This window comes from Chlamydomonas reinhardtii, chromosome 12 (genome assembly GCF_000002595.2).
Source record: "Chlamydomonas reinhardtii strain CC-503 cw92 mt+ chromosome 12, whole genome shotgun sequence".
NCBI lineage: Eukaryota > Viridiplantae > Chlorophyta > Chlorophyceae > Chlamydomonadales > Chlamydomonadaceae > Chlamydomonas > Chlamydomonas reinhardtii.
Window position 1 is genome coordinate 68,671 of NC_057015.1, and position 16,742 is coordinate 85,412.

The 16,742-nt window shown below is 66.3% G+C and overlaps 2 protein-coding genes across 2 annotated transcripts; one reads left to right on the top strand and one right to left on the bottom strand.

Moving 5' to 3' along the window:
* The first annotated feature begins 235 nt into the window (after positions 1–235).
* Positions 236–14,753, top strand: CHLRE_12g483800v5 (uncharacterized protein). Its single transcript, XM_043067801.1, has 30 exons — positions 236–1,022; positions 1,255–1,772; positions 1,993–2,623; positions 2,802–2,855; positions 3,012–3,170; positions 3,456–3,658; positions 3,844–4,000; positions 4,230–4,265; positions 4,420–4,674; positions 4,824–4,887; positions 5,089–5,300; positions 5,497–5,727; positions 5,940–6,092; positions 6,385–6,516; positions 6,706–6,786; positions 7,071–7,145; positions 7,313–7,456; positions 7,568–7,735; positions 7,928–8,020; positions 8,340–8,438; positions 8,644–8,751; positions 8,948–9,049; positions 9,325–9,486; positions 9,636–11,558; positions 11,759–11,869; positions 12,017–12,070; positions 12,199–12,945; positions 13,133–13,252; positions 13,465–14,172; positions 14,353–14,753. Exons 2-30 carry the CDS (start codon positions 1,423–1,425, stop codon positions 14,605–14,607), a joined length of 7,587 nt encoding a protein of 2,528 aa, XP_042917896.1. The 5' UTR covers positions 236–1,022; positions 1,255–1,422; the 3' UTR covers positions 14,608–14,753.
* A 1,248-nt stretch (positions 14,754–16,001) lies between these two features.
* CHLRE_12g483850v5 (uncharacterized protein) lies at positions 16,002–16,695 on the bottom strand. Its single transcript, XM_043067802.1, has 3 exons — positions 16,624–16,695; positions 16,492–16,538; positions 16,002–16,327 (listed from the first exon to the last, which is right to left on the bottom strand). The coding sequence occupies exons 1-3, from the start codon at positions 16,642–16,644 to the stop codon at positions 16,219–16,221; spliced, it is 177 nt and encodes a 58-aa protein (XP_042917897.1). The 5' UTR covers positions 16,645–16,695; the 3' UTR covers positions 16,002–16,218.
* Positions 16,696–16,742: the final 47 nt, after the last annotated feature.

Genomic DNA, 16,742 nt, shown 5'->3' on the forward strand with positions numbered 1-16,742 from the left:
CATGGCACGCCGCCCGGACCCGGCACCCTTCACCGCCGTGTCCCGATCGGGATGGAGGAGTTCGCTGAGTCCCTGCTGGCACTGGTGGTATTGTTCTCACCCTCAAGCTGCCATAGCCCCCATCCGAAGGCACGAGGCACAGCCTTGAGAGAGTTGCCCCTCCCGGATGGTCCGCTTCCTTTCCCCCCCCCCCCCTCTCCCGCTGCATAGATTGCATTGGTTACAAGAGGGACTTGCTGACACGAGTCGCGAGCGACATCTGCTCTGGACCTCAGGGACGTGCCGCCTGCAACGCCGACGACCTACTCCAGTAGTAGGCTTGCTCTCGTAAGAGCTCCATTGTCTGCATAGTCACCGTTGGTACCACCAACCCTCCCTGTTTAGGAGATTTGAGGAGACTACGTCGAGCAGCGTGGCGGGACGACGTACGGGACTACGCCAACGGCCAACCTGCCCCTTAGCCTACGCGTCCACCAGCGTGTTCACACCTGCCTGCCCAGCTGCTCAACCCTGCTCAGCGCAAGGCTCAGCCGGCTCAGCCCTGCTGTATGCCCACGCCGACTCACCAGCTTTGTGCATTCCCCCTCTACAATTGGAGTATGACCCAACGTACCGATCCACACTGACAACCCCGCGGTATTTTGGCAAAGAACGTCCGTCACTCCGTCTCCTCGTCTCTCCTGAGGCGAAGCCGGGTTTCGTGTTGAGCGGCAATCCGACCCTCCGACAACTACTGGTGCCCAGAATGCGGTAGCATATCGTGTAGTTACTGTGTGTGACTACTGTGTACAGAAGCTACTCGCAAAGCCAGAGTCAAGTGGGCAAAGTGGCCTTCTAGAGCTTGGCAGCATATAAGCAACACATTTCATAGTTGGTATTTCGACTAGTCCTTAGTCGAATTAAGGACCATCCAGTTTAACAAAGTTTCAGACAAGCGTTCTTCCTCCCTGGGCTCTCTAGCACCGCCTGTGCTGCAAGAAGGCCTTTAGCTTACATGCTGGAGAATGTTTGAACACCGTCTGGTGCGTGGGGTGCTGCGAGGTTCAGGGAAGGCATGTCATGGGCACGGTCGCTGTCCTGCACCCGACCAAATGCGGCCAGCTGTTCGGCAGTATCTATCTTCCGTCAATAACGTCGGGGGTAGGGCCTCTGGAGGCCCCGGGGTGACCAGTCGGGTTGTGGTGGCCGGGCTTGTGTTCCCTCGTCGCCACCCTTCCTCATGTCACGCCGGCGCGTGCTATGATGCATGCACAGGCACTGGTGCTTGCGCCTCACCTGGCTAGGACGGAAACCCGAGAGTGCGCCCGCTCTACCGGTCCTTGGCCCCAGGGTGGGGTTGCCGCCAAAGTGGCAATCCTGCCAGGCTTGCGCTGGCCCCGCGTAGCCCTAGCCTGGCGCGAAGTCACAAGCAGCAGTTAACTCATGCTGCCCACTAGCTCCAGCGCTCTAAGCAGCTACACCAGTAGCATCAGCATCAGCAATGGCGTGCTGCCCCACGGAGCGGCGGCCTCCAGTGGAGGTTGGGAGCAGCCCGAGTCGGTTGCCGGTGCTGTGTTAGGGAGCGCAGGTGGAGCTCGCTATGGCGACAAGGGAGACAGCCATGGTGCACTGCCCCCCTCCGCCGCGGCGCAACCGCTGCAGCCAGCAGAGGCATCGGCTCTGGGTGCGCTGCTTCAGTCGCCGGAAGCCGGCAGCAATGTGCTGCTCGGCAAATGGGCTACTGGCGAGGTGCCGCTGCTGGTGCCGCTGGTGGGAGGTGCAGCCACCAACATGTGAGTGGACGGGAGTGCGCGGCAGCGGTGGGTGGCAGAGTGGGTGGTCGGACGTGGCTGGCCGTGCCTTTGTAGTGAGTCCTACTAGGCGGCTGTGGCGAGGGCGTGTTCATGGCGTGCCCAAGGGGGTGAGAGGGTGGGGAGAGCTGTGACCTCCTTGGTTGATACCAACTAGCACACGGTGACAGCAGTGCCCCTCTACTGTTTGATACACACACAGGTCGCTGGATGAGTCGTACGGTGATGCCCAGGATGCGCTCATTGCCCGCTACCTGCTGCTGCTGGGTGCGGGCCAGCACCTGCAGCAGCAGCAGCAGCAGCAGGAGCAGCAGCAGCAGCAGTCTGTAGCTCTGGCTGCGGGCGCCGGAGGGGGTCAATGGCAGCGGCAGCGGGCCCGTGGCAGTGTGGGGCAGCTGGAGCTCAGGCCCCACCTAAACGCTGCCGCGCCCTCAGCCTCGGGCCTGCCCCGGCCTGACCTGCACCTGGATTTCTCCGCAATGCCGCGCCGTGGCACGTCTACCGGCCCTGGGCCTGATATCAACTTGGGCAGTACTGCAGGCGGCCAGGGCTCCTCAGCTGCCGCGCCCTCACCTGCGGCTGCCTCTGCCTCTGCAGCTGCGCCGCTGCTGCTGCGGTCTCTGGGTCTGGACCAGGCCAGTCTGGCCGCCCGCCACATGCCCGAGGCGCTGGTGGGGGCGCTCCACCGCAGCCTGGCCGCCTCCGCTGCCGCCTTTTTCCGCACCTGTCTGGCGGAGAGGCGCAAGCTGGCGGCGCTCATGTCGGGCGGGGAGGCGGTGCCGCTGGCTGACCGGGTGCTGGCGTTTATCATCGGGACAGAAGGCGAGCTGCAGGTGGGTGGGGCGGAGGAGGAGGAGCAGCTGCACGTGTGTGCGCATTAGGTGTCCCTAGGTTGGCGCTGCGTGCGGCATGTTGCCAACCAACTCAATACCCCGGTGCAGAGGCGCCTTCTTTTTCCCCTCCTGACTCTCGACCTGCTCTCTGCCTCACCACCGCTACTCCTCCCCGCAGCCTGCCTCGGCGCTTCCCGACATGCAGGAGCTGAGGGAGGCCGGCGACGTGGAGGTGCGGGCGTAGCTTGGTGTCATTTCCGGGGTTGACAGGAAGATGTGAGAAACACGGCTGTCCTCAAGCTGCTTATCTTCCCTACGCGTCCGTGACCAAGTGCGCATCTCATTCCCGCCCTGTTCCTCTCTTCCTACCCCTCCTACCTCGCCGCAGCTGCTGCTCAACTCGGTGACACCGCCCGGCGCTGCACCGTACCGCCACGCCCACCTGCACCACGAGCTGCAATGGGAGCGGGCGCAGTCGCCGCCCAGCCCGCCGCCGCCGCCCGCGGAGCCTGAGCCTGACCTGGAGGCACTCATGGACATCGACAAAGTGAGGGGCCCGGGATTGCGGGATGGCAGGGCATGAAGGGGTTTGTGCCGACCATCTCTGCAGCAATACCAAGATGGAACCCTAGCTGACGACCCAATTTCTAATGGGAAAGGGGATGGAGAAATGATGCGCAACTTTGCGATGCTTGGTTACCGGAACACCGCTAATTCTTAGGTTTCAGCACACACCGCTGAGGAACCCGGCACTGGACTGACCTGGAGGATAATCCTTCAGGGGCCTTCATGTGCTGTCCTCACCCGACCACTCGCACCCGCCCTCCCACAGATCACCGCTCTGGCAGCCGCCGGCAATGTGCCCGGCCTGCGGGCCCTGCTGCGGGGTCTGGTGAACGCCCTGGCCTACAGCCGCATCAACCTGTCAGAGCGGCTGGAGGCGGAGGCGGCGCGGGCGCAGCGGGAGTGGCAGCGCGGCGAGGCGGCGCAGAGCAGCTGTATGCAGCTGAGAGAGCAGCTGGCGGGAAGGAACAGGTGGGTGTGCAGGGGTGTGCGGGTGCGCGTGGGGTTCGAAGGGTGGTTTAGCAGCATGTTAAATGCGGGTAGTGCTGGGAACTGACAGGCTGACAGGTTATACTTTGTGATTCCTTTGCAGCCTCCGCCCTCGCATACGGTACGCCGCTGCATCCCTGACCGCCGCCCTCATTTCGCCGCTGCAGGGTGCTGGCGGAGCGGGACGCCCAGCTGCAGGCGGCGGTGGTGCGGGCGGCTGCGGCGGAGGAGGAGCTGGTGGCAGAACGGGGCGGCGCAGCGGGTCTGCGGGCGCAGTTGCGGGCGCTGCAGGCAGACAGCGAGCAGCAGCTGGCAGGATTAAAGGTGGAGAGGGCAGGGGCCAGGGTGTGGTGGCTCACGGTGTGGGGTTTGAGGAGGCTTGTATGGCATTAAAAGGCAGGTGAAGGAGCTGGTGTGGTGCGATGATGCACAGAGGAAGGGTAATAAGAGGAGACACCTTGTTTTAAAAGTACAACTGCGTCCAGATCCATGACCGCCGTTTGCAAGTCCTGATCCTAATCACTCCTGCCGCCCCCAATTTCGAACCGCACAGGCGGGCCTGGAGGCGCAAATTGCCGACCTCAAGCAGGTGTGTGCGTATGGGCGCGTTTGGGCAAACGTGCTGGTGGGGTACCTGTTCACGGCCATGGCGGGGCGCTTGACGCCTGCAGCTGCAGCCATCCCTCTCTTCCTCTCCCAGCCATTAGTCATTCCCTCCCAACTCCTGCTCCTCCACTTAACAGGCTCTGCACGGCGCCACTGACGACGTTGGTGGCGTGGGCCTGGGCGCCCAGCTGGCCGCCGCCCGCGCCGACTTGGCGCTGGCAGAGCTGCGTCAGGCTCAGGAGCGGGCGGTGTCGGGGCAGCTGCGCGTGATGCTGGACAGCGCGAGGGGGCAGCTGGCCACACACAGGGACCGGGCTGCGGCTGCGGGTGCCGAGGTGGAACGGCTGACGCGGCTGGTGGCGGCGGCGCAGGACCTAGCCAACGCCTCGTCGGTGGGTGGTGGCTTGAGGGCGGGATGGGGGAAGGGTGGGGTTGATACCTGAGCAGGCACGCGCGCTGCGTCTGGTGGCACACACGATCACACCGGCTGCAGTCTTATGCTCACTCTCATGCACCGACTAACTCGCTCTTACCTCTGCAGGGAGGTCTGAGCCTGTTGGAGCAGCAACTGGGTGCGGAGAAGGCGGCACACAGGCGCACCACAGGTCAGAGGGGCAGGATAGGGGCCGGGGGCAGGAGGGGAACAACTGTAACTTACCTTGAGCACCGCAGTATCCGTGGTGAGCTATGTATGATATCTTCAACCTTGAGCATATCGGTATGCCTTCCCTCAGTCCTTACTCGTCGTCCTTCATAATTTTTGTCCGCCTCCTCCTCGCCCTGGTGCCCCACACCCCGACCTACAGAGCGGCTGCAGGCGGTCAGCTGGCGGCTGGAGGGCGCCCGGTGCTCGGTGGTGGACATGCGCTCAAGGGCGGCGGCGGCGCTGCGACGGCTGCAGACGGTGCTGGGGGAGACCACACTGCGGGCGGCGGCGGCGGAGCGCCAGGCGGCGGACCGGGAGTGGGAGCTGCGGGCGACGCGAAGGGAGCTGGAGGAATTGGGCGCATCGGCGCAGGTGCGTGCGTGAAGGAGAGAGCGTGGCATTTGCGCGAGGAGCATGCAGCTGTCATGCGGAAGGATGACAGGGCGTTGCAAACCGGTACTTTGCATCGCACATCTTCACTGCCTAACACCCTTGGGCATGCCGTCACTCCCCCCTCCTTGGCTCCCGCTCCCCGCCTGGCCCCCACGCCCGCCTTTCTTCCTCTCAGGCCCTCAAGGAGCGCAATGTGCGACTGGAGACGGAGGCGGCTGCGGCGCGGCAGGAGGCCATCACCGCCAAGCTGGACGGCGACGAGGCGGGGGCGGCACTGGCGGCGGCCAAGGGCGCGCTGGCTGCTGCTGAGGCCCGTGTGGCTGCGCTGCAGGAGCAGGTGACGGCGGGTGCCGAGGCGGTGCTGGCGGGCAAGGCGGCCAGTGCGAGGCTGGAGGAGCTGGACAAGGTGAGCACGGCGGGGTGTACATGGGTGGGGGGCTGGAGGCACTGGGGCGAGACCAATGCGGTGCCTGTGCATGCCCAATGCCAAAGCCGCATCAGGGCGCCTAGTGATGCCCTTGTTCCCAAGGCCCTCGATACCGTAAGCTCGCCTCTTACCCCACCCTCGTGCCCGCACCCATCCTCCCACTGCCACGCCGCCCTCCCGCACGTGTGTAGGAGCACGGCGAGCTGCAGTCGTCCTTCACGGCGCTGTCGGCCGCCCACCAGTCCCTGTCCGCCGCACACGCCGCACTGACGGGCGAGCTGGGCGCCATGCGCGAGCGGGTCACGGAGCTGGAGCGGCGGGATGCACTGCGGGTGGACCTCACGGTGCGTGGGTGGAGGGGGTGGGTGTGGTATGTCTGGTATGTGTTGGGGCGTGGCTTGCTTGTGTGGGAGAGGGGCCCAGGATGTAAGCAGTGTTGGGTTGAGCTCTGCAAGGCTTACAGGTAGTGCTCTCAAGTGAGCTCGCGCGATGTTAGGGCACCAGGCCTGTCAATGGCAGCGCATGCATTTACCAACATACGCAGGCACCCCTCCCTATGTATGTTCAGGCAAGCACACGCGCACTCTCACAAACACATCCTCAAGCACGCCCCCTTCCATCCACACACCTCCCCAGGCCCGTCACGACGCGCTGCTGGCGGAACACTCGTCTCTAAGGGCGCTGAGTGAGGAGCTGTCCAAGGAGCTGACTTCCAGCAAGGCTGCATACGTGGTGCTCAAGAAGCACGCCGACGCACTGGCGGGGCAGGTGGGTGGCGGGGGGCGGGGAGGCTTGACGTGTTGTGGAGGTGGGTGCATCGCCGCTGACTGGACAGGAAAGGCAAGGTGTATGCGCCGCGTACAGCAAGCCCACAACCACACGCGGCCGCCGATTTACCCAACACATGTGTGCACACACACGCACGCGCACACGCGCACACGCGCACACACACTGCAGGTCCAGGAGTATCGGTACAAGTCCGATCGCGCCTCCGCGGACCTAGAGCAGGAGCGTGAGGGCCACAGGGCCACCCGGGCGGTGAGTCGCCGAAGGTCTTGACAACCGTATTACTGAAGAGTCTGGCAGTTCCCTGGCGGTTGCGTGTGGCTGGTTAACGTTTCATGTGGCTCGCCATGCACACGTTGAAGCCATGGTGTTTGCGTTCTAACGGGCCTCTCTCGCTAGCTGACCCACATCACAGTCATGTACGTTGTGCTAGCCCGGTACGCCGTCAACAATGGACGCTCGCCCACCCACCCACACTCCCCTCCCTGCCTTCCCCTGCCCTGCCCTGCCCCCTCCGCCTCCGCCTCCGCCTCCAGGAGCTGGACATTACGGCCGCCCAGCGCGAGGACCTGTCGACCCGCTGCGACGCCCTCATGCAGCGAGTGGACGAGGTAGGTGGAAGTGGACGAGGAGGAGGAAGGACGAAGGAGATGGGAAGCTGTCAGAGGACGCATCTCTGTCTCGAGAGGCGGGTGTGTTCGGTCGGTGAGGTTTACGCCACCCTCAACCCACCTGACCCGCACCGCCCTTGACCTCCGCTCCCACCTGACCCCATCAGATGGAGAAGCACGTGGCCGTGGCTGACGCGGAGGCCGCCCGCTGCCGCCGCGCCGCCGACCTGGCTGAGCAGCAGCGTGCGGAGGCGTTTGCGCTGCGTGACGCCTGGACACGAGTGCGGCTGCTGGTGTCGTCGGATGTGCGGGTGAGCAGGCAGACCGGGGCGCCAACAGCCACATCTGCCACATCTTCTGTGTCCCCATCAATCCCATGCACTTCGCCCGCCCTCCACTCCACTCCCCCTGCCCCGCCCTAGGAGTACCTGTCCGCCATCAGCGGCCAGCTGGGCTCCCTGGAGTCCCTGCTGGGCTCCAGCCGGGCCGACCTCACGGCGCTGCAGGCCCGACTGCTGGACCTGCCGCCGGGGGCGCTGGACGGCAGCGGGCTGGCGGCGCCGCAGGTGCCGTACGAGATGGCGCAGAGGGTGAGCGGGGTGGGAGGGAGGGGGAGATGAGGGAGGGAGGGTGGGAGGGAGGGAGGGTGAACGGGTATCGGGCGCGTGTGGCTAGAGAGGACATAGTGACCAGGGCAAGGCCTCTTGTGGGAGAGGCAGGCACCAGCACACCGTGACCCTTTCACGCGGCGGCTTGACCCCCTCACCCGTAATGTGCCGCAGGTGTGTGCCTCGCTGTTCCAGATGGTGTCTTGCGGCGGCCAGCTGCTGCAGACACAGGCCGAGATACGCACAACACTGCTGGACAGGCTGGACGTGAGTGGAGGCACTGACTGCAGTGGTAATGCATACCGTACGGTGGCCGCGCGGGCGCTTCCGCCATTCACCGCTTCTTGCTGGCTGTGTCATCCGGCGGCTTGCTGCCGCGCAACATGCCTCGCTTTCCTTAACACTTATCACCGCACCAGCCCGTCAACTTGGCGCTTGCACTCTGGCCCAGAATCCCAACTCTGCTTTCCCCCGGTCTACCGTCTGCTACTTCCTTAACTAGTCATGAATGTAATCCCCCACCTCCATCCTTGCCCCCGCCCCCGCCCCTGTCTCCCGCCCTCACCCGCACTTCCCCCCTGCCCAGCACGTGGAGGACGGGCTGCAGGAGCGGCTGCGCTCCGCCACCGACTACTGGCGGCAGGTGCTGGCGCTGTCGCGGGGCTCACCGCGGGCCATGGTGCAGGTGGGCAGCCGGAAGGTCGGCTGGGGCAGGGGCAGGACTGGCGCGTGTTTGTGTATGCGTGTGTATGCCGTATGTGCGTGTATGTGTTGGCGATGAGGGCAGTACTGGAGGTGTGCGTGCATGGCTGCCATTTGCATGCCGTGCCTTGCCCAGGACCTGCCCATGCCCAGACTGCCCATGCGCCTCCCGGGCTCTCACCCTGCAGGTTGTAGAGCGCATGACGGGCCAGGTGTGCCGGGAGCTGGAGTTGGACCCCAGCAACCCCCTGGCGCGCATGGTGCCCATTGGAGTGCTGGAGGAGGCGGGAGTGGAGGTGAGGCGGGGGGTTACATTCATGATTAGCTAAGGGAAGGGGGGGGGCACGGGGGACAGGGGGGAGTGAGGGGCTAAAATTGTTGGGGGGTTAGTGCAGGCACACAAGCACTCTGCCCCCGTACACAATCATCTCCGCTGCCGTCAAGACTCGAGAACCCATCGTTGTAACCCCGTGTGAACGTTCCCCTCCACAGCTGAGCACGCAGCATGAGCGGCTGGGCGGTCTGCGCGGCAGCGCCCACGCGGCGGAGGGCGCCCGCGAGGCCGCTGTGAAACTGCTGGACTACGAGCGCGAGGTGGGGGGCAGCAGGGGGGTGGCGTGGCAGGGGCAGGAGGTTAAGAGGCAGGCTCTAGGGCAGTAGCCGTCCATGCACGACGGAATGTTTGCATCTGGATGGGGACCTTGAAAAGCGACCCGCTGACCGCTACCATTGCAACCCATAAGATTTAAGATCTTGGCCACCCGCCCGCTCGGGTTTGGGTCAGGTCGGGTCGCTGTCCAAACGGCCGAATGGGTTGGGAGTTGTCCGACAACGCTCTCCGCCTCCCTCTCCCCTTCCTCCCGCCCTAGGTGTCCACGGCCCGTGCCGCCGAGTACCAGTCCCTGGTGGAGGCCCTGAGCGGCGAGGTGGGGCGGCTGCGTGCGCGTGTGTCGGCGCTGGAGGCCAACAACGCCATGCAGCACAAGGCCACGGCCGACATGCAGCGCATGCTCACCGACGCCGAGTGGAAGGTGCGGCTTGCAGACTGGCAAGGGGGCGGGGGCAGCGCCTGGTCCGTTGCCTGCATAGCTCCTTGCGAGCGAACCTGCATGCCGGCTTTCGTTCTGCTCCTCCCCCTCACCCTACCTACCCATCCCCACCACCCCACTCCTTTCCTCAGGTGTCCAAGGCCCAGGAGCGGGAGGCTCTGCTGGGCGCCAAGTACATGGTGCCGCTGGGCCGCGAGAGCCGCGCCGTGCAGACCGTGTTCTCCGACCTGCACCACCACCACATGGTGGCGCCACTGCAGGGACAATTGCTGCTGGCAGCACCGGGATCATTGTCCGGAGAGGCGCAGGCAGAGGCGGAGGCAGCTGCCGCCGCCGCCCGGGGCCGCGGCCGCAGTCGTGCCGCTTCCCCGCGGCCCACTGCCTCCGCCGCGCCGTCCAGGCCGCTGTCTGCAGCCACCACCGCCGCCTCACAGCGGGCGCGGTCCGGGTCTGGGTCGCCATCGCGAGGGCCGGCCTCAAGGCACCGCACTCGCTCGCGGCATGTGACCAGCGGCGCCGGGCTGTCGGAACCGGGGGAGGCCACCTCGGCCGCGGAGGAGACGGAGGGTGGCGACTGGGAGGATATGCGTGTGACGGGCAGCGGCGAGAGCGAGGCCGGCGGGGTGGGCGGCGCTGCAGTGAGGGCGCTGGAGACGGCATTCGCAGGCGCGGCCGCATCGGCTGCTGCGGCGGCGGCCGCCTCCGCCTCCACGCCCACATCCTCGCCCGCGCAGCCCAGCCTGCCGCTGCACATGTTGCCGTCTGCGAGCGCGGGGCACGGTGCTCCATCACCGGACTCGCCTGCCTCCCTGCCGCCGTTGACCGCCCTCAACAGCCCCGCCGGCACACTAGCGTCATCCGGGCTGTCCCCCCGCCTGCCATCTGCAGCCGGCGGCTCCAGCACCGCTGTGTCCTTTAGCCCCACTGCCGCTGGCTCACACCGACAGCCGCATCCACAGCCCCAGCCTCAGCCCCACAACCAGCGGCCCGCCTCCGCCATGGTGGCGCCCCTCAGCGGCCTGTCAGAGGCGCGCCGGGCCGCCAACGTCCCCAGCCGCAGCAACCCCAACAGCCCCCGAGGCACAGGCGGGCTCGCTGTGGGTGGCCCCGGGGGCCCCAGCCGCCTGGGTGGCGCCAACTCGGTGCCGGGTGCGGCCGCGGGCCAGCTGTCCCGGCTGCCCCAGGCGCAGGCGCAGTCACAGCGGCGGCGGCACCCGGACCAGGTGTCACGTGGCAGTTCTGGAGGCGGTGCGGGGGCTGCGGAGGGCAGCTGGGCGGCGCTGCCTACTGTCAAGTCCACGGTGTCCTACGGGGATGATGAGGAGGAGGGTGAGGGGGAGCGAAGCGGCAGTGATGTGTACGGGGACAGCAATGCGGGAGGCGACGAGGGCGAGGACGAGGGCGGGTACGAGGACGAGGATGAAGGCGACGAGTATGACCTGCCACCAGCCGCAGCACGCACGCCCTCCGCCTCAGCCACGGCGGCCGCCGCAGCCGCATTCGCTTCCCGCACGTCACCTGCCGTGGGAGATGCAGGCCAGGAGGGTGTGTGGCAGCCGCAGTTGGTGCCGCAGCGCAGTGCGGCGAACCACAGCGCCGGAGCCGGCCCCGACTCCCCGCTCTCACCTCTCCGCCAGAACCTCCAACAGCACCAGCAGCGCCCCTACACCGCTGCACCAGGTGGCTCAGGCAGCGTGCACAACCACCCACCTTCGCCAGCGCCTGCCAGGGCCACCGCCTCCATGGGCGGCACAGTGGCCTTCGCCTTGCCCGCCGGATCCCCACTGCCTCAGCACCACCGCAGTGCAGGTGGAGGCGGCGGTCCCACCTCCCCGGCCCCGACGACCACAACGACAGCGTCCGGCATTCCGCACGGCTGGCAGCAGCGAGCGTGGGATTGGGTGCCTGAGGCGGCAGCGCTGGCGGCTCGCGGCGGCCCCGGTGGCGGCCCACTGCAGCCGTACAGCCGGCAGGCGCTGTTGGAGGTGCTGGCAGACATCCACTTCACCAAGGCCCACGCCGACCAGGTGTCGGCCGCCGCAGCCTTCCCGCAGGTAGGTCATCTGGGCAGCTGGAATGGGGCACAGCGGGAGCTTCTGCTGCAACCAGCAGGTGCCCCTCTGCCTCGGGTGCCTGTGCTCATGTCCCGCCTGCGTGCCGCTGCACTGTCGCCGTCATTGAAACTGCCTCGGCTGTCACGTGCCCCCTCGTGACCTGTGCCGTGGTCTGGTCGCCGTGGTGTCGCCCCGCACAGGTCACCATGCAGCAATACGTGGGTGCCTACTTCGCTGCCCGGCACGGCCCCCGCGGCAGCAACCCGCCCGCCACTGAGATGGCGCTGGCGCAGCTGCTGCTGTCGCTGGAGGTGTGTGTTCAGGGAAAGGGAAAACGCGCTTGCCCGGCAACATGTATGTATGTATGTATGTTGGAGAAGCACAAGGGGCAAGGGGTCCAGCCCGACTCCCACGATGCTCCCCGCGATGGGCTAAGCGCATCCCCCACCCACCCCCAGGCCCACTCGGCGCTGTACGAGGTGATGTTGTTCGCGCGGCTCGCCAAACTGGAGGTGAGGACGCCGGAGGCGGCGCTGTGCTGTGGCCGCGCCGAGTCACTGTCCCCTCGCGCGTCCGCCAGCCCCCCAAAGCCGCTCAGCACCATGTCCTCCTGCCCTTCTCCCGCCTTCCACTACCGCAGGCTTACACCAGCAAGCCCACCTCGCACCACCGCAACAGCCTGCGCCCCGCCACCGCCACCAGCCGCACCTTCAGCGCCTCCCCAGCCGGGTCCGGGCCCTCCAGCCCAGCCTCAGCCGCCTCACGTATGCGGCCCGGCAGCTCCCGCCCCGGAATCAACACCTCCGCCGCAGCAGTAGCGGCAACCTATGGCGGCGGCGGCAGTGGCGGCGGCGGCATGACGTCTCCGCGGTCCCCCGCGGCTGGCGGCGGCACAGCAGCGGCCCGCAGCAGTCGCCTGATGTCGGCACAGGCCAATGCCGCTGCGTATGGGGCCCAGCGAGGTGGCAACCAGCACCAACACCTGTTTGCGCATGCAAAGCAGGGGCCCGGGGCCGCAGCCGGGAATTCAGGCGTAGACGAGGGCCCAGCAGGCGCGGGTCCAGGGCCAGGTGGCGAGACCACCCTGCGCCTGCGCACCGGCGCCTCACCTGCAGTGACCAGCAGCGGGAACAGCGCTTACTCCAACGGGGGCGACCCGCAGCAGCAGCAGCTGGTGGCGGTGGTTGTGCCTGCCGTGCCCCGGCTGCGGCTGGGTGGTCAGCGGCAGCGGCTAGCTGAGGTGCTGGTGTCTGAGGGCCTGGCGCGGGCGTTGGCGGAGCTGAGGGGGGTGGCGGGCATGGAGCCCTTCGCGCAGTTCGCGGCGGCGGGCCGGCTGCTGGGGCGGCTGCGGCAGAGCGACCTGGGGGCGCCGCTGAGGGAGGAGCAGGTGAGGAGGAGAGGCCGGGGGGAGCAGTACGGTTGTTTATTTCAACCGACAACAGGGGACAGACTTGGTAGACTGGCATGTGGGTGCTTGCTAGACCTTCTCCAGCTTGCCTACATGCCGCTCCATCGTTTCACACGTGTATCCCCCCATGTGCTTCACACACTTACCCCGCCCCCCCCCCTCCCAGCACCCCGAGCTGCATTACCTGGTGTGCGGCTGCAGCGCCACTCTGGGTCTGGACGAGCCGCCCGAGCTGGTCATGGCGGCCGGGGAGCTGCCGTACGGCCAGGACGTCATGCTGCTGCAGGTGAGCGGCGGGGGCATATGTGGCAGGCCGAGGGGGGTTGCGCCTTCTTGCCAGGGAGGACGGTGGCGCTGCAGCCTTCGGCCAGCGTGTGCGTGTTCTAATAAGTGGCTGGCTCCTGGGTGTGCGGATCTTCAGTAGCCTTCCCGGCTTGCTCTCATCTCCTCCTCACACCCCTTCCCTCCTTTCCCTGCTGTGTGCCCCCCCCCCCCCAGGTGCCCAACGTGGCGCTGGACTCGCTGTCCTATCTGGCCGCGGACGACGTCGACCGCCCCCCGCCTGCAGGCGGCAACGGGCCTGGGGGCTGGCGCCGGCGCGCGGTGCTGCTGCTGTCGCCGGCCATTGTGGAGGCGGCCGCGGCATCCATGCCGCCTGGGGAAAGGCCGAGCAGTGGTGTCGGCTCCCACGGCCAGCCCTACGGCGCCTCCAGTGCTGCCCACTCGTCCGCCGCTGCAGAGCTGGCGGCGCTGCTGGGGTGTGCGCTGGCGCCCATGCTCATGCCGGGAGGCTGCGGCTGGCGGCTGGAGCTGCAGGGCGGCGGGCCGCTGGGGCCGCTGGGAGTGCCACCGCCCGCCTCTGCCACCTCTCGTCCGCTGTTGGCTGCGGCTGAGGTGGTGACGGCGGTCAACCTGGCTGCGCTCAAGCCAAGGGCGGCACTGGCGGTGCTGCCCAGCCAGCTGCAGGTCAAGTGGGAGCGGCTGCTGGCACACCTGCGGGGTGTGGCGGGGCTGGTGGCGGCGGCGGCGGACCGCGGGGCGCTGCTGGCAGTGCAGCAGCTGGCACCGGCGGCCAGGGCCACGTACAGGGCGGCGGCGGGGCTCAGCCTGGCGGTGGCGGCGCCCGGAGGCGGCGGTGGCGGCTGGGCGGAAGCAGGCGGTGGTGGCGGTGTGCTGCTGGGATCCGGGGAAGACCTGCTGCTGCAGGTGAGTTTCTGGCTGAGAGGTGTAAACACACGGTGTTGCGTGTGGACCGGAAAGCAGCTGCTGCACACGTCACTCGGTTGAGTAACGTCCCTCCTATCCTTGCCGGCTTCGGGCTACCGTACCTCCTTTCCGGGGCCTTTGAGCATTTTCATCACCTCCCCTTTTCCCGCATGTGCCCAGGCCCACGCCGCGCCTTGGTCCGGGGACGAGGAACTGCACATGCGCGCCGCGCAGCCCGCGCACGAGATGGCGGCGGGGGCAGCAGCTGCGGCGGCCGCGGCCGGCGGTCAGGCTCAGGCGCAGGGGCAAGGGCAGGGTGGCGCGCAGGAGCGCAGGCGGCACGCGCTGGCCCGTGTGGCTCTACTGGGTCGCTGGGCCGAGTCACAGGAGTACCGGGGCACACTGCGGGCGGCCGTGATGGGTGCTGGCGTGTAAGTGTGATCAAGGCTGGGGTATCACAAGCGTAGGATGGTCTGGTGCCAGTTCGGTCCGTGCATGCCCCCGCCTCAGGCCGTTCCGCCGTTGGGCTCGTGCATGTACCCCCCGTGATGTGAATGAATACGATGTAATGAATACAGCATCCGCGGCCTCTTCAGGTTCTCCTGGTCTCGGGGTTAGCGGGGCCCTCGGGCTCCACTAGGGCGCAAAAGTCGCGTCCAAACAGACACCGGCGCCAGCCCGACCTCTCCCGCGCGGGAGCGCGTTGATCCCGACCCGGTAAGTCCCATCGTGGGACAGTACCCCCAAGGCCCCTTCCATAGCGCAGATGTTCCTGGGCGCTCTCCAGCGTGCATGCGGGTTCTAGGTAGCCACGCCCACGCTGCGAGGCTGGGAAAAAGGCCCATTGTGACAGCAAGCCAGCTCTTGCGCCATTGGTTGCCGGCGACAGCCCTGTGGTGTAGCAGCTTGGGTATGCATAGCTTGTTGGGGTACAGGCGGGCAATGACTCCCAACCTTGCGCGCGTAGGATTTATGAGGGCATCCTGCCCCCTGCGCAAAAACATGAATTTGCACCCATGCAATGCGCGAGGGGAGCAGCTACCCACCGCGCGCTGCCCTGCTGCCAGGTATCAACTGGATTATCAATCCCAATACCCAGGCATTTAGCTGGCATGGCTGGGAAGCGCGAGGGAAAAACCGGCATTCCTGAAACCCGCCACTGACTGTAGCCTTTTCTCAACACCATTCAAAAGTGTTTGTCAAACCGTACAGCAGGCTGGACAATACGCGCAGGGCGTTTAATAGGGGTACGGCAGCAAGCGTTCTCGGCCTAGGAAGCAGCTTACAGAGTGCGGGGCAGTTCTGTAAATAGAGGGTATCAAATTTGATGGGCGGAGTGCCTTGGGGTGCAGGTCGCTGGACGTGACTTCTGCGCCCTAGTGCTCCCGCCGCAGTCCAGGCGCCGCGCCCCACCCGCACGGAGCGGCCATACGGGACCGCCTTCGCCCAATGCGTTTGCGACACTTGGTGTCAGTTAGCGGGTCTGGGGTTAGGCTATCGGCCGAAGGCCGAAGCGGCCTCCCCTCGATACGTTAAGCACATGAGCCCCGCACCGCATGGCCCAAGCCGCCCAACCCTGCTTGCATCCTCTTGCATGAGTGCCGGTCCGCATCCATCAACTTCTGGAGCATTAGGCCACCCAGCTGCATTTGTGTCAATCCTCATGATGCCATCGGGATACGTGTCAGTCGCGGCACGGTGCGGCCTTAGTGGCGACCCAGCTGGACGGTGTGCACGTACAACACCCTCCTGACACCCCCCGGGCTGGGCCCGCTTTCCCCAGCTGACCGTCCACCCGCCCCCTGCCCGGGCACGCCGAGGCGCAAATGGCACAAGTACTGTTACAAAAGGAACATGCGGCCCCTCCGGTCAAGCCCAGACCGGAAATTTTGTGTCCAGTTGACCCCAAACTCGAAGCTCCAAGCCTCCCCTCCTCCTCCCTCCTCTGCAAATTCTACCTATGGTCAGTTCCACACATGTTTATCTATCTAAACCTGGCATCGTCAACATAAGCCCGGGCCAAAGTCGGCCTAGTCGCAGCTCATTCTACCGCTGAGCCTCGCCAAAGACGACCAGCCAAGTGCCATAGAGCGAGCCGCCGGTCAGCAGGACGCCCTGGACGCGAGCGGTCAGCTCGCGGAAGAAGTAGTTGTACCTGCGCGCGGGGATGGGGCCCGAGACTCAGTCCAGCCCTCCGAAAACTGGTGACAGCGTCAAGCAATGGAAGAAGCGGAGCAGCATGCAGCGATAGGTTTGTAATTGCGCCCGGCAGCACTGCAAGCGGGCTCGCGACCTCCATCACGACCGCATCCGCCTTACTTGGGGTTGGTGAAGTCAGTGGCCTTGTAGCTATCGGCCGCAGCCTTCTGCAATGCGCAAGAGTTTTAAGTTCAGAAAACAAGCTCGAACCCAGGCTGCGGGCGGACTTCCGGGACGCTTGGGCACACCCACCAGAGCACGCGAAGGGAACATTTTCACGCCTGTACAACTAAATCTTGCGCTCTAGTTGCGGTCTAGGAATATGAGTAGCTGGTTTGGGGCTTTCTGCTCACGGATGGGCGCCGGATGGG